This window comes from Bufo gargarizans, chromosome 2 (genome assembly GCF_014858855.1).
Source record: "Bufo gargarizans isolate SCDJY-AF-19 chromosome 2, ASM1485885v1, whole genome shotgun sequence".
In the NCBI taxonomy this organism is placed as follows: Eukaryota; Metazoa; Chordata; class Amphibia; order Anura; family Bufonidae; genus Bufo; species Bufo gargarizans.
In genome coordinates, this window is record NC_058081.1 from 524,925,402 (window position 1) to 524,942,234 (window position 16,833).

Genomic DNA, 16,833 nt, shown 5'->3' on the forward strand with positions numbered 1-16,833 from the left:
ACCATGGGAACGCCTCTATGTTAGAATATACTGTCGGATATGAGCTACATCGTGAAACTCATTTCCGACAGTATATTCTAACACACAGGCGTTCCCATGGTGATGGAGACGCTTCAGGTTAGAATATACAAAAAAACTGTGTACATGACTGTCCCCTGCTGCCTGGCAGGTGCTGCCAGGCAGCAGGGGGCAGACCCCCCCCCCCCCTGTTTTTAACTCATTGGTGGCCAGTGGGCCCCCCCCTCCCCTGTTGTTAACTCGTTGGTGGCCAGTGTGCGCACCCCCCTCCCTCCCTCCCTCTATTGTAATAATAGCATTGGGGCCAGTGTGCGCGCCCCCCCAACCCCCCCCCCCTCCCTCTATTGTAATAATAGCATTGGGGCCAGTGTGCTATCATATCCCCCTGTAAGAGATCGGGTGCTGCCAGGCAGCAGGGGGCAGTCTTGTACACAGTTTGTAGTGTATTCTAACTAGAAGCGTCCCATCACCATGGGAACGCCTCTGTGTTAGAATATACTGTCGGATCTGAGTTTTCACGAAGTGAAAACTCAGCTCTGAAAAAGCTTTTATGCAGACGGATCTTCGGATCCGTCTGTATGAAACTAAAACCTACGGCCACGGATCACGGACACGGATGCCAATCTTGTGTGCATCCGTGTTCTTTCACGGACCCATTGACTTGAATGGGCCCGTGAACCGTTGGCCGTTAAAAAAATAGGACAGGTCATATTTTTTTCACGGCCAGGAAACACTGCTCACGGATGCGGCTGCCAAACGGTGCATTTTCCGATTTTTCCACGGACCCATTGAAAGTCAATGGGTCCGTGAAAAAAAACGGAAAACGGCACAACGGCCACGGATGCACACAACGGTCGTGTGCATGAGGCCTAAAATTGTTATCCACTGACCGCCTAATATTCCTCCAGCCACATAATCACTTGTTCTTTTCTGTCAGGTGAATGCCTAATTTTTGGGGCTCGTACTCCCTTGGCCTAAAATAAAAATCTTCTAGGCTCCAGCAGGGCACATTTTTGACAGTTTCCCTTTAAGACACAGAAAAATGGCCCCTGATTAAAATACATATTTTTTTGTGGGAATTTTTGCCATTGATCACCCACTGGTAAGGCACTGTCCATGTTGTGGGACTATTTGTGCACTTCTAGTAAGTATTTGGTGGCTGTAAATATGAGGTTTTTCAGGTTCGCCTGCCATTAAAGTGAATAGGGCCAACGGCGAACGCGCAGTTCGCGAACATTTGATCATAAACGCGCGTTCGCGAAACGTTCAGGCCAATGTTCGGCCATTACTACCAGTCACGCCTTGCTCTCAGCCTGGGAACAGGTCATCTGCTTGGAGCCCGTGAGAGCACATCAAGTGATACGGACTTTGCTGTTTTGTTTGGTGCCCGGTATTAGGCTGCCAATGGGTAAGTGAGGTCAAAGTGACAATAAAACTGGCTGAGGTCAGTTAATCAAATTTAATGCTGTTTGGACTGAAATTTCTATGGTGTGCCTGCTAAACTGTGCCTGTCAACCCAGGAGACAATAACCCCGCTGCCTAATTCCTTGCAATAAGTGCTGGTTTAATGTGTTATTACACACTGAATCGAATATTATTACTTGAAACATAGAAATAATTAGGGTTTATCAAAGTTTATTTAACTTTGGCAGAGGACCTCTATGGTACCAGGTAAGTGTTATTTAAATACAGTGTTGGACTTTTGTTTGTTTTATTTGATCAATTTGATGCAGGGGTAGAGAGGAAACCACACAATCAACAGCTTTTCCTGACATGGACTGAGTTTAAAACTATATATTCTAGCAAGTACATCCTCCAGGTTGTATCAGCCGTTTAACAGACACAGGACTGGCAACCTCAGTATCTAGCGGCTGCCCAAGTCAAGGTCACCGGGTGTGGTAACTGACTGTTACCCAAAAAGAAAAGACTTCAACCACTTGTCTGCCATGCTGAACAAGGCCTTACTGCTCGTACTATGGCTGTCTAGTGGTGGACCTCAAAAGTAATTGTCTGCCGAAGACTTCCTGACCAACCAGCATGGCTGATGCAACGATCGGCAGACCAGTAAGAGGAGGAGGTCTTAGTGTCAAAGCTCCTACTACAGACAAGGTAATGGAGGTCATTCACCTGAAAAACCCCTTCAAATAAATGAATATGGAAACACTAAATAAAACACAAAAAGGGCCATGCAGGTGTACAGAACATAAAGAAATGGACTTTGATATCCAAGAAGATCAGAAGTGAAGAAGACCTCAGTGAGAAACTTCTTGTTAGGCTACTTTCACATTCGCTTTTAGTGCGGATCCGTCATGGATCTGCACTGACGGATCCATTTAGATAATACAACCGTCTGCATCCGTTAAGAATGTATCCGTTTGTATTATCTTTAACATAGCCAAGACGGATCCGTCTTGAACACTATTGAAAGTCAATGGGGGACGGATCCGTTTTCTATTGTGCCAGTTTGTGTCCCCCAGTTTGGCTCAGTTTCGTCAGACAGACACCAAAGCGGAATGGAAACGGAACGGAGGTAAACGGATGCTTTCTGAGCAGATCTTTTTCCATTCAGAATGCATTAGGCAAAAACTGATCCGTTTTGGACCGCTTGTGAGAGTCCTGAACGGATCTCACAAACGGAAAACCAAAACGCCAGTGTGAAAGTAGTCTTAGTAGCCTTTTTATTTAGAGATCCAATGGTGGGAGAACCAGGCGTGGAATGTATTGTAAGGGTATTTTTAAGTACTGATTGGTTGTGTCCCTTTAATTCTGTTCTCTTTTATTATTACCATTCTGTGTGATGATGTGCTTTGTAATGTAGTACATATTTCCCATTGTACTGATAAGTACACATTCCTAAATTAATCTCAGAGACATACGTGATGCACAATGGAGGAGGGGCTCATGGGAAAAGCTGTCATCTGCGCTAACAATTAAGGGGGATTCCACCTGAAACTTCATCCTAGGTAGGATGTAAGTATTGATTTTCCCTATCTTTTGTACACCCTGGGGTCTTAGTCATGTGTTATAATGTGGTAGACAGCCATGTGTTATAGCATGGCCGACCGGACCCCCACCCTATATTTAGGCTAGTGATGTTTATTTACTTTTTATTAATCTATATGTGATTTGTTATCTCATGCTTAATCACAATTAGTAAATATATTTATTCACTTACCCTGCGTAAGTTTATTCATTCTCAAATCTTTTGAATTTATGTTAAGTTACAGCACCGGATCCGTTTTTTTGTGTCTGAAAAAACAGATCTGGCACCATTGACTTACATTGTGTTTGATGCCATCTTGATCAGTATCTTATGACACATACAAAAAGCTGCTTGCAGCAGTTTTGTGCCCAGCATGGGAACGCAACAAAACGGAACGGAATGCATTCTGGTGCACTCCATTCCAGTTTGTTCAGTTTTGTCCTAGTTGACAATGAATGGGGACAAAACTGAAGCATTTTCCTCCAGTTTTGAGATGCTCTGAGGGATCTCAAAACCGGAAAGGAAAATGCAGATTTGAAGGTAGCTTTATACAGGTGCAATTAAATAAATTAGAATATCATTAAAAAGTTAATTTGGTTCAGTAATTCAATTCAAATAGTGAAACTTATATATTCTATAGATTCATTACACACAGAGTGATCTATTTCAAGCGCTAATTTTTATTTATTTATGTTGATGATTATGGCTTACATCTAATAAAAACCCAAAAGTCGGTATTTCAGAAAATGTTAATATTATAAAGACCAATTAAAAAATTAAAAGTATGTAAAGTATTTGCACTCGGTCGGGCCTCCTTTTGCATGAATTACAGTGCGCGTGGCATGGAGACGATCAGCCTGTGGCACTGCTGAGGTGTTATGGAAGCCTAGGTTACTTTGATAGTGACCTTCAGCTCATCTGCATTTTAATGTCTGGTGTCTCTCATTTTCCTCTTCATGATACTCCATAGATTCTCTTTGGGGTTTAGGTCAGGTGAGTTTGCTGGCCAATCAAGCACAGTGATACCATGGTCATTAAATCAATTATTGGTACTTTTGGGATTGCAAGTCCTGCTGGAAAATGAAATCAGCATCTCCATAAAGCTTGTCAGAAGAGGGAATCATGAAGTGCTCTAAAATGTCCCGGTAGACAGCTGCGCTGACTTTGGACTTGATATGACACAGTGGACCAAGACCAGCAGATGACATGGCTCCCCAAAACACTAACTGTTAAGACTTCACACTGGACCTCAAGCAACTTTGTGGTCTCTTCTTGCTGTTGCCACCTCATCACTATGTCACTGGGCCACTCTGTGGTCTCCTCATGCTGCTGCCATCTCAGCACTCTGTGGTCTCCTCATGCTGCTGCTACCTCAACAATATGTCACTGGGCCACTCTGTGGTCTCCTCATGCTGCTGCCACATCATCACTCTGTGGTCTCCTCATGCTGCTGCCACATCACCACTCTGTGGTCTCCTCATGCTGCTGCCACATCAACACTATGTCACTGGGCCACTCTGTGGTCTCCTCATGCTGATGCCATCTCAGCACTCTGTGGTCTCCTCATGCTGCTGCTACCTCAAAACTATGTCACTGGGCCAATGTGTGCTCTCCTCATGCTGCTGTCACATCACCACTTTGTGATCTTCTCATGCTGCTGCCACATCACCACTCTGTGGTCTCCTCATGCTGCTGCCACCTCAATACTATGTCATTGGGCCACTCTGTGGTCTCCTCATGCTGCTGCCACCTCAACACTATGTCACTGGGCCACTCTGTGGTCTCCTTATGCTGCTGCCACCTCAACACTATGTCACTAGGCCACTCTGTGGTCTCCTTATGCTGTTGCCACCTCAACACTATGTCACTGGGCCACTCGGTGGTCTGCTCATGCTGCTGCCACCTCACCACTATGTCACTTTTTTAACTTTATTTGGTTTGCATAGTGCTGTTGCATTATGGATGTGGCTGACTCCTCAGTCATACACTCCTGACCAGCCTGAATTTAGCATTTTTGAAGTTTGGTATTTTTGTTCCTCCCTGAAGAAACACTGTTTTGAATAATAATTGGAAGGTTATTACTTTATGGTCACTATTACCCAGGTGTCCCCCAACCTGCATATCTGTTGTTCTGTCAGGTCTATTGGTGTGGCCGTCCCTCTAGTCGGATTCAGAACCAGTTGGGAAAGGTAGTTGTCTTTGGTTATTGCCAAGAACCTGTTTCCTTTATGAGATGTACAGGTTTCAGTTTCCCAGTCTAAATCTGGGTAGTTGAAGTCCCGCATAATAAAGGACCTCATTATGATTTGCCGCCTCGTCTATTTCGTTTAGAAGTAGATTTTCTGTGGACTCTGGTATATTAGTTGGTTTATAATAAACTCCTATTAGTATTTTATTATTATTTTTGCCTCCATGTATTTCTACCCACAGTGACTCCACATGTTCATGTCCCTCACTTATATCTTTCTGGATTGTGGGCTTTAGACAGGACTTTACATAAAGGCAGACCCCTCCCCCTCTCCGGGTTTGACGATCCTTTCTAAACAGACTGTAACCCTGTACATTAACTGCCTAGTCATAGCTATCATCCAGCCATGTCTCAGTTATTCCCACTATGTCATAGTCCTCCTCACACATCACTAATTTCAGTTGACCAATTTTATTAGTCAGGCTTCTGCCATTAGTATACATACAATTAAGAGGTTTATGTATATTTTCTACCCTACACCTTTCCTTATGAACTGTTCTAGTCCCTCTTTCCATTTCTCCCCCAGTCCCATTACCTCGCCCCCGATCTATTCTGCACTTCCGATCCTATAACATAATTACCCTCCTCCCAGTCGCTAGTTTAAACACTCCTCCAACCTTCTAGCCATCTTCTTCCCCAACACAGCTGCCCCTTCCCCATTGAGGTGAAGCCCATCCCTACAATAAAGCCTGTAGCTGACAAAGAACTCAGCCCAGTTCTCCAGGAACCCAAACCCCTCCTTCCTACACCAGTTCTTGAGCCACTTGTTTACCTCCCTAATCTCCCGCTGCCTTTCTTGTGTGGCTTGTGGTATCTGTGGTATTTCGTAAAATACAAACTTTGATGTTCTTGCCCTAAGCTTGTGATCTAAATCCCTAACATCATTTTAATGACGCTCCACCTACCTGTAACTTTGTCATTGGTTCCGATATGGACCATGACCGCTGGATCTTCTCCAGTCACTCCCAGTAATCTGTCAACCCGATCCGTGATATGTTAAACTCGAGCGCCAGGAAGACAACACACCGTTCGACGATCCCTGTCTTTGTGACAGATCGCCCTATCTGTTCCCCTAATAATGGAGTCTCCCACTACCAGCACTATATTCTAAATATTCGCAAATTCTCGAAGTGGCGATATTCGCAATAAAAATTCGCTATTCGAATATTCGCGCTCAACACTAGTGTTGAAAATCACCCAGTTACATACTCGATGTGCGATTCCAAGCGGGAAATTTGCTCACATTTTGAACAAAGATATGCACCCTCAAACGTCTGTTCCTGGACTGCATACATTAGACAAGATGTGCACTGGACTGCGCTGTCAATAATGGAACACATACTAAATGGGGATAAGTTTCTATGAGAAGGTAAGTTCTAGACGTCGTACATCTGGACTTCTCCAAAGCATTTGACACTGTACCACATAAAAGGTTAGTATATAAAATGAGAATGCTCAGACTGTGAGAAAACATCTGTATATGGGTAAGTAACTGGCTCAAAGATAGAAAACAGAGGGTGGTTATTAACGGTACACACTCAGATTGGGTCACTGTCACTAGTGGGGTACCTCAGGGGTCAGTATTGGGCCCTATTCTCTTCAATATATTTATTAATGATCTTGTAGAAGGCTTGCATAGTAAAGTATCAATTTTTGCAGAAGACACTAAACTGTGTAAAGTAATTAACACTGAAGAGGACAGTATACTGCTACAGAGCGAACTGGATAGATTGGAGGCTTGGGCAGAGAGATGGCAGATGAGGATTAACACTGACAAATGCAAGGTTATGCACATAGGAAGGAATAATGCAAGTCACCAGTACATACTAAATGGTAAAACACTGGTTAACACTGACATGTAAAAGGACCTAGGAATTTTAGTGAACAGCAAACTAAGCTGTAGAAACCAGTGTCAGGCAGCTGCTACCAAGGCCAATAAGATAATGGGTTGCAGAAAAAGGGGCATAGATGCCCCGTGATGAGAACATAGTCCTACCACTTTACAAATCACTAGTCAGACCACACATGGAGTACTGTGTACAGTTCTGGGCTCCTGTGAACAAAACAGACATAGCAGAGCTGGAGAGGGTCCAGAGGAGGGCAACTAAAGTAATAACTGGAATGGGTGGACTAGAGTACACTGAAAGATTATCAAAATTAGGGTTATTCACTTAAAAAAAAAAGACGGCTGAGGGGAGATTTAATAACTGTATAAAGATATTAGGGGTCAGTACAGAGATCTCTCCCATCATCTATTTATCCCCAGGACTGTGACGAGGGGACATCCTCTGCGTCTGGAGGAAAGAAGGTTTGTACACAGACATAGAAGATGATTCTTTACGGTAAGAGCAGTGAGACTATGGAACTCTCTGCCTGAGGAGGTGGTGATGGTGAGTACAATAAAGGAATTCAAGAGGGGCCTGGATGTATTTCTGGAACGTAATAATATTACAGGATATATCTACTAGAGAGGGGTCGTTGATCCAGGGAGTTATTCTGATTGCCTGATTGGAGTCGGGAAGGAATTTTTTATTCCCCTAAAGTGGGAAAAATTGACTTCTACCTCACAGGGTTTTTTTTTTTTTTTTGCCTTTCTCTGGATCAACTTGCAGGATAACAGGCCGAACTGGATGGACAAATGTCTTTTTTTCAGCTTGATATTCTATGATATTCTAATTTATTCAGATGCACTTGTATACCCACCAAGCCAGGTCATAATTAGCTACAAGCTGACAAAAGTAGAAAGTGGTCATTATAATGTGACTCTACTGTGTATGTAACAATTGGTGCACACTGGCAAATTACAACAGTGCCACTTTGCAACAGTGGGAAAGGGTCTGGGGGGCAGTGCAGGTACTCACCTCACCTCCCAAATAATTCACTATGCGGGAACTTCAGGGGTTGGGGATATTAAATATTCTATACATCAGGTGGGGGGGGGGGGGTGTATACATACAATTTCTTTATAGACATACATCAGGATTAGCGGTATAATGTATGGAAGCCCATACTGTGCATTGATAGTATATAGACCTACATCAGCCTGATGATGGTATATATGTGTACAGTACGGAATTCCAGATTCCTGTACAGAAAAATATCAAGACGATTATATGTACATATTATTATATACACGTTGTATACAGCTGGGGGTGTATAAATATACCTCAAGTTAGTTCCAACAACTTCCTATCTAGATGAAAGCATCAAGGGTGTATACAATAGATGGACATCAGGGTGACGTTCCATTAGTATAGAACTTCCTATGCTATAGATGGTGGAGGTTCCAGGTCTTCATGCACTCACAGCCCCCTCCCCGGCTACCCCTACAGAGCCCCCTCTCCCCGGTCTCCAGGTGTGTCCCTCCCAGTGCTGCCCCCTTGCCGCCGTTCCCCGCACATTATAAGGCGGCGCTTATTACCGGCTCCAGTCTACAGTCCAGCTCCGTCCTGCCCGGCTTATGGTGCCCGCTGCTGCCGGAGCATCTCCTCTGGTGCCGGGTGCTGTGTGCTGCCATGACCTAGATGACCGTGGACGGGATGAGTTTCCACAAGGAGGACGGCGTGAGCCTGTGCCAGAAGGCGCTGCAGATCGTGTCCGAGCTCTGCCTGGGGGGGCAGGTGGAGTGGGACAAGTGCACGGGCATCTTCCCCAGGACCAACGACGGAGCGGGCAGTACAGGTCAGTGCCACCAGCTGCAACAGGTCCTCCTGAGGGACCCAACAGTCGCAGCCACTGCGCCTCCTTGTCTGCCTGGACTTTATTCGGCTCTTTTCTAGCCCTTGAGCTCTATGACTTAGCACCAGCACCCTAAATTACCCTCTCCAGACCCCCTTAATCTGTTTGGGACCCCGACACATGCAGCCCCTGCACTCTGCTGTCTAGTGTGCTATCTCCCAGGACATTTTCCCTAACAGGCTGTCCCTTCTTGTGTCACACACCCCAACCGTCACCCCCTGCTCTCATGAATTGTCCTGGGCTCCATCTCCCCTCAGAATCCTCCTGTACCCAAATTCATGTTGGTATATGTCCCTCACCTCACTGACATCTCTTTTACCCTGTACCTCAGTACACCCAACACCTGCCCCTGCTATCCTAATTTAGCACGCCCTTTTCAGCCTTTGTCCCCATATTATATCCTTCTCCACACTATACCTAACAGCATTCCTCTGTTATCTGTCACCCTCTTATGCCCCAAACTGTAATTTATGTAACCCCAAACCTTGCTAACTACCTCCTATATCTTCCTGCACCCCAATACCATTCTTCCCCCTTTCCTCCTCCCATTTTTTCACTCTGTACCCTAATATACCCAACACCTACCCCTGCTATCTCCCTCCCCAATATACTGATATATCCCAAAATATGTAACACTAAGCCTTGTTATCCCCCTCTATATACTCATTCCTCCAACGTCCATCCTCACCAGTACTTCTGGAGATTAATTGTCCTGATTGCAACAAATTCTACTCTTCATACACAGTCTCCAGAGCTTCAGGAACCTAAGCCCTCCCATAACCCCTTTACACCCCAAAACCTCCAATCCTCTACAGAGTTCTCCACCTTTCTAACACCCCTCATCTCATCCTAAATCCCTGGTCCTCTGTATGTGGGTGCTTCCTGATACATGCATAGTCTCCTCACCATTCACATCTTGTTTCCCTTCCTTCCTATAAAGTTCAAGGATTAGCCAGACCTTGTAGACCCCAGTTAAGCCCCACTGCCTGCATCTCCCAGCACCCCAGTATATGTATTATCTGCTGCTTACTACCCACCATGCAGGTCCCCCAACAATATTCTCCCACTCAGAAGCAATCAAGTCCTGTTATGTATGATAACTACTTGATCTCCAAAACTTCATATAAACCCATTCAAGAGCTCTTTATAGATGACCGTTATGCTAATATCACATTATCCACCCCCTTTGATGACCATTATTCTACTACACCCTGAAACATGCATCCCTAGTTCCCCCAACATCCACTCCTTACGCAGGTCCATACGTAGTCTTTTACCAGTAGTTCTTGGAATCTTTTTTCTTTTAGTTCTATGTTCTTGTATGTGCGGTCCCCAGATCCTGAAACCTCATCATCCTGTCATCCTGTCTCCCATCACTGCCCCTCATCCATCACTTCGTCTTGTCATCCTTCCAGACTCCCCTCAACTGCACCCAGTATATCCCCAACCAACATTCCATCCTTCTAACCTCCCCAACCCTGCTCCACTTATCTGCCCATCCATCACTCCATCGTCCCATCCTTCCAGCCTTCCCACCATAGCTCTCCAGTATCTCCCTATCCATGAACCCATCTCCTCATCCTTTCAGCCTCCTCAACATTGCTCCCCAGTATTTATCCATCCATCAAACTCATCTCCTCATCCTTCCTGACTTCTCACCACTGCTGACCATTATCTCCACATCCATCATCACATCCTTCCCACCACTGCTTCAAAGTACCTTCTATTCATCTCCCCATCCTTCCAGCCTCCCTTCAACCACTCCACCATACCTTCCATCCATCACCGCATCTCCCCATCCTTCCAGTCACCCCACCACTGCACTACAGTATCTCCCATCTATCTCCCCATTTCTCAAGCCTCTCCTCCACTTCTCCACAGTACCTCCCATCCATTACCCCATCTCTCAAGCCTCTCCACCACTGCTCAACACTCCATAGTACCTCCAATCCTTCCCCCCATCCTTTTGGCTTCCCTTGCACTGCTCCATCCATCTTCCCATCCTAGCAGCCTCACCACCATCGCTCCACAGTACCTACCACCCATCTCTGCATCTTTCCAGCATACCCTCCACTGCTCCACAGCACCTCCAATCGATCACCCCATCTCTCCATCCTTCCCACCAATGCTCCACAGTATGTACCACCCGTCTCTGCATCTTTCCAGTTTCCCCTCCACTGCTCCACAGTACAGAACCTCCCATCCATAAGCCCATCTCCTCATCCTTCCAGCTTTGCCACCATTGCTCCAAAGTACCTACCACCCATCTTTGCATCTTTTCAGCCATCCCTCCATTGCTCCTCAGTACCTCCCATTCATCACCCCATCTCTCCATCCTTCCAGCCTCGCCTCCACTGCTTCACAGTACAGTACCTCCCATCCATCAGCCTATCTCCCTATCTTCCCAGCCTCGCCACCATAGCTCCACAGTACCTACCACCCATCTTTCCATCATTCCAGCCTCCCCTCCACAATACCTCCCATCTATCTCCCCATCCTTCCAGCCTCACCATCACTGCTCCACTGTACCTTCCATCATATAAGCCCCTTCAAGAGCTCTTTATAGATGACCGTTATAGATTACCATCTCCCCATCCTTCCAGCCTCCCCACCACTGCTGCACAGTACCTCCCAGTCTCAGTCAAGGATTGGATACATCTGCTGTTTGTCTGAGTGTTGGTACTGGGAAATTTCAACTTTCTTTTTACATTTTTGGAAACTTTGAAGAGTGCTAATTAATAGCAGATGCCATGGTCGTGGATGTATGCCAAGTTAGTGCATATCTAGGCACTTCTGTATATGCCAGATCTGCAGCCACTTTTTAGGGTATCCTCTTGGGCAGTCGTATGTAGCAGAAAAACTTATGACCCTTGATAAAGCTCAGGAGTTAAAACTGACATTTGTGCCTGCTTGGTATTCCAGCTAGGCTTCCAGTCAGAACCTCATTTGAATAAAGTATATTTTATTGCACAGTTGTCTTTACTAATTTTTATTAAGGCACCTTCTAGATGCTGGCCATGGCTAATTGTTAGAGGGCAGGTAACCCTATGGTGGCCAGCTTATGATAGCAGAACAACGTTATAAGAGGAGCAGCTGATATCAGTCACACATATGGATGGAAATGTCTCTCGGGTTCTCAGTACTGGAGATATGTGACCTAAAGCTTTCTGTCACTCACCCTACAGTCTGCTTCTCCCTAGTCTGAAATGGCTGGTAACAGGGAACAGTAAATAATAATAACCTGTATGGCAAATGAAGACAAGACAGTATAGATCTCATTGACTATGTTTGTGTAACAAGCCTACAGAATATGCTGGGAGTGATAGTTCTGCAACACCCTGTAGCACATCTACTGTACAGAGCAGTCCATCCTGTTGCTTTCCAGCGCACAGGCTGAGATGGCATGCTGGGAGTTTTAGTTTTCTTGCAGCATAGAGGTATAGCTTGTATAGAGGTATGGACCATAGGTTCTTCACAGTTATATCTAGAAGGAGAATATGTAGTGACGTTAGTTTTTGTGAATGAGCCAGAGAGTGAATGTGATTAGCTGCAATGTATTATCGATGTATCTCCCCCTAATGTTCTAAGTGCAGATATGTCTGGTGTCATAGAACGTTTATGAATGTAGCAAAGTCAGACATGAATGGAGCGAGGACTGGGCACAGAGAATTGTGGGAGTTTTTAGAATCTGCATTCAGCAAAGGGGGACCGAATTCCCTACACTAATGAGGACGATGATCAAGACTGAAACAGCCATATGTGGGTTTTATTCAATTGCTCGAAAAGCTACAAAGGCAGTTGGCATGTCCCCATCCCTCTTTTTCACTTTTGGCAGCAGCAGGTTGTCAGTGCATGTAAGGAGTCAACTGCTTGGAAGTCGGTCGTGGTTGTGTATTAAATGGACATTGAATAATGAATTGAAGAAATTGTAATAGAGGACTGTGACCTAGGGGTGGTCTTTTATGGGTGCCATCAGACAACTTTCAGCAATCAGTCTAATGGAGGTGGGGAGGATAGCATCGAGCTGAGCATGGTAGTGCCTTAAAGGGGTTTCCTGGGTGTTTATTATTGACCTGTCCTCAGGACAGATTATCAACATCTGATCAATGGAGGTCTGACTCCCAGGACCCCATCAATCAGCTGTTTGAAGAGACAGCAGCGCTCCATGCCTCTTCCTAGGCCAGTGACATCACATTCATCTGTCACATGGCCTAAGCACATCTCATTCCCATTAGAGTGAATGGGACTGTGCCGCAATACCAAGCACAGCCACTATTCAATGGATGGCACTGTGCTTGGTAAGCTTCAAACAGCTGATGGGTGGGGTTGTCGGTTGTTGGACCCCAACCGATCAGGTATTGATGATCTATCCTGAGGACAGGTTGTCAATATTAAACATCCAGTAAACCCCCTTAAGTCTCCCCTTTAAATGGGTTAATCAACAGGTATTATAGATGTAATGGTCAGATTTGGGGACTTTATGTGGCATTTTATGGTACCTCGATAACATGGCATATGATGCTGCATGCTACAATGTGTCTTCATTAGTGTTGATCGAGCATGCTCGGCACATGGCGGTATTTGGCCAAATACCGCATGTGCTCGAGCGCAATGCTCGAGTCTCCTCCCCGCATGTTTTTTGGCTGCTACGCATAAACGTGCAGGTAAGTACTGCCCTTCACTGTAATGCCGTAGCCATGTTGGCTACTGGCATTACAATGATTGGCTGGCTGGAACGTTTCATCGGGTGCTATATACCACCCGATGACACGTGTTCGGCTCAGTGTTAGTCAGGGAGAGCTGTGCTGAAGAAGGGCAAGATAGTGTAGGGAGTGAAATTTTCTTTTTTTCATTAGAAAAACTTGTCGGAGAACCAAAAGTCCTTTTAAGGATTATGGTTGTGTGTGGCAGCAGCAATATATATTTTTAGCGCAACCTGCGCTAAATTGCTGAAAATTTACAGACCCAAAAGTCCTTTTAAAGACTATTGTTGTGTGTGGCAGCAATATCTATTTTCAGCGCAGCTTGTGTTAAATAGCATGCAATAGTTAGGCCGCTACAGACAGCGACATTATCTGCACTACATCTCCTGTGTAACGTGACATCCAGTGTACGTTTTCCGTAGATGGTGTCCACTGCGGACAGTGACATTAGCTGTGCTACATCTCCTGTGTAACGTGTGCACATCCCAAAAATTTGTCCCATAACATCACCAATGCCCTGACCACGCAGTTACTGGGAAGGTCCACTTAACGACTGACACATGGACAAGTGCTTTCAGCCAGGGACACTAAATTTCCCTGACGGCACACTGGGTGAATGTTGTCGAGGCCGGGAGTGAGTCGTACCCTGGGATGGCACAGGTGTTACCCACGCCAAGGATTGCGGGCCCTACTTCCATCAGGGTTTCCGCCACCACCTACTTTAGTGGCTCAAACCACCACTTCTGCTCCTCCGCCTCCTCCTCCACTTCCACCTCAAAATTATCCTCTTGCAGCACCAGTCAGCCATCAGTTGGTAGCAGTATAGCACTGCAGTGGGGAAGCGTTAACAGGCCGTGCTTAAGCTGATCTACTTAGGTGACAAACAGCACACCGCCGCAGAGCTGTGGCAGGGTATAAGAAACCAGACTGAGCTGTGGCTCTCGCCACTCAACCTACAACCAGGCATGGTTGTGTCTGATAATGGCCGTAACTTGGTGGTGGCTTTGGAGCTCAGCAAGCTCACACATATCCCATGCCTAGCCGATGTCTTCAACTTAGTGGTTCAGCGCTTTCTCAAAACCTGCCCCAATTTGCCTAAGCTAATGGTGAAGGTGCTCCTCATGTGTGCCCATTTACGCAAGTCAATGACAGTTTCCGCTGGTCTGTCAACACTACAATTGCCAGCTCACTGACTGTTGTGCGACGTGAGCACGTGCTGGAACTTCACGTTTCACATGTTAGCCAGGCTTTGTGAGCAGCAGAGGGCAGTAGTGGAATGCCAGATGCAACATGGTCGTCGCCTTTCCAGTCAGCTTCCGTTCTTCACAAGCGAGGAGTGGGCATGGACATCTGACCTCTGGGAAGTTTTAAGAAACATTGAGGAATCAACACAAATAGTTTGTGGCGATAACGCTATTATCAGCGTCACCATCCCACTTCTGTGTCTACCCAAAATGCTCGCTGCTCACAATTAAGGCCGACGCTTTGCATATAGAAGAGGTGGAAATGGGGGGAAGACATTACACAGGGTGATAGCCAGACCACCCTCAGTTCGTCTTCTCAGCGCAAATTGGATGATGAGGAGGAGGAGCAGGAGACGGTTGCTTCCGCTACAGATGGTAGTACCCATGGAAGTTTAATTCCATCTGTTCAGCGTAGATGGGCAGAAGAGGAGGAAGAGGATGAGGAGACTAATAGTCATCCTCCTGATGATGACAGCAAAGTCTTGCCTGTTGGGACTCTGGCACACATGGCTGACTTTATGTTAGGCTGCCTTTCCCGTAACCCACGCGTTTTATGCATTTTGGTCAACACTGATTACTGGTCTTACCCCCGCTACAAAGAGAACTTCTCATCTCTCATTCCTGTGGTGGAGAGGATGAGCAAAATGGTGCAATACCAGAAGGTCCTTGTGGCAAAATTGCTCCAAAAATTTCCAGCTAACAACGCTGGCGGCAGAGTACGTAGTTCCTTGGGCAACCGAGGAGGGGAGACGAGGGGAACACACAGTAATTCCAACAGAGGCAGGGCAACACTCACCAAAGCCTGGGACAGTTTCATGACACCCCGCCAGCACCCTCACCCTGATTCGCGGCCTAGTGTCACAAGGAAGGAAAAATTTTGGAAGGTGGTGAAGGAGTACGTAGCAGACCGTGTCAGCATCCTCAATGATCCCTCTGTGCCTTACAACTACTGGGTGTCCAAGCTGGACACGTGGCACGAACTGGCGCTCTATGCCTTGGAGGTGCTGGCCTGCTCTGCCACCAGCGTTTGTCAGAGCGGGTATTTAGTGCTGCTGGGGGCATAACAACTGATAAGCGCATCCGCCTGTCATCTGAAAATGCTGACAGGTTGAGTCTTATAAAAATGAACAAGGCCTGGATTGCCCCTGACTTCTCTACTCCACCAGAGGAAAGCAACTGAGCATAAAGGCACTTTAAATGTTTTTTGTATAATGTACTGAATACACTGTATTCCTATGCACCCCTTCCACCACAAAAAAGGGTACATGGTTCAATCTTCCTTTTCTCGTCCTCCTCCTCTTCCATCATATCAACATCTTATTAGTCTGCCCTCGCTCCTAATGTTGTAGAGGATCAGCTCATCAGCAGGCCCTCAACTACAATCTTTTAGAGGGCCAGTTCACCTTCAGGCCCTCACATATAATGTTTTAGAGGGTCAGCTCACCAGCAGGCCCTCACCTTCAATCTTTTAGAGGGCAAGCTTACCTGCATGCCCTCGCATATAATTTTTTAGTGGGTCAGCTCACCTGCAGACCCTCGCATATAATGTTTTAGAGGATCAGCTCATCAGCAGGCCCTCACCTATAATCTTTTAGAAGGTCAGCTCACCTTCAGGCCCTCACATATAATGTTTTAGAGGGTCAGCTCACGAGCAGGCCATCACCTTCAATCTATTAGAGGGCCAGCTCACCTGCATGCCCTCGCATATCATTTTTTAGAGGGTCGGCTCACCAGCAGGCCCTTGCCTACAATCTTTTAGAGGGCCAGATCACCTGCAGGCCCTTGCATATAATGTTTTAGAGGATCAGCTCACCAGCAGCCCCTCACCTAATCTTTTAGAGGGTCAGCTCACCTGCAGGCCCTCGCGCATAATTTGTTCAATGGTTAGCTAAGCAGCTG

At 46.0% G+C, this 16,833-nt stretch overlaps 1 protein-coding gene and 1 long non-coding RNA gene across 2 annotated transcripts in view; one reads left to right on the forward strand and one right to left on the reverse strand.

Moving 5' to 3' along the window:
• The window catches only part of LOC122926604, a 126,064-nt gene that overhangs the window by 86,872 nt on the left and 22,359 nt on the right, over positions 1–16,833 (reverse strand). The gene's annotated exons all lie outside the window — the stretch shown is intronic.
• Positions 8,789–16,833, forward strand: part of SYT10 (synaptotagmin 10) — a 135,494-nt gene continuing 127,449 nt past the window's right edge. Inside the window, exon 1 of the mRNA XM_044278028.1 lies at positions 8,789–8,930. Coding sequence (XP_044133963.1) covers positions 8,789–8,930 — 142 coding nt within the window. The remainder of the gene's footprint in view (positions 8,931–16,833) is intronic.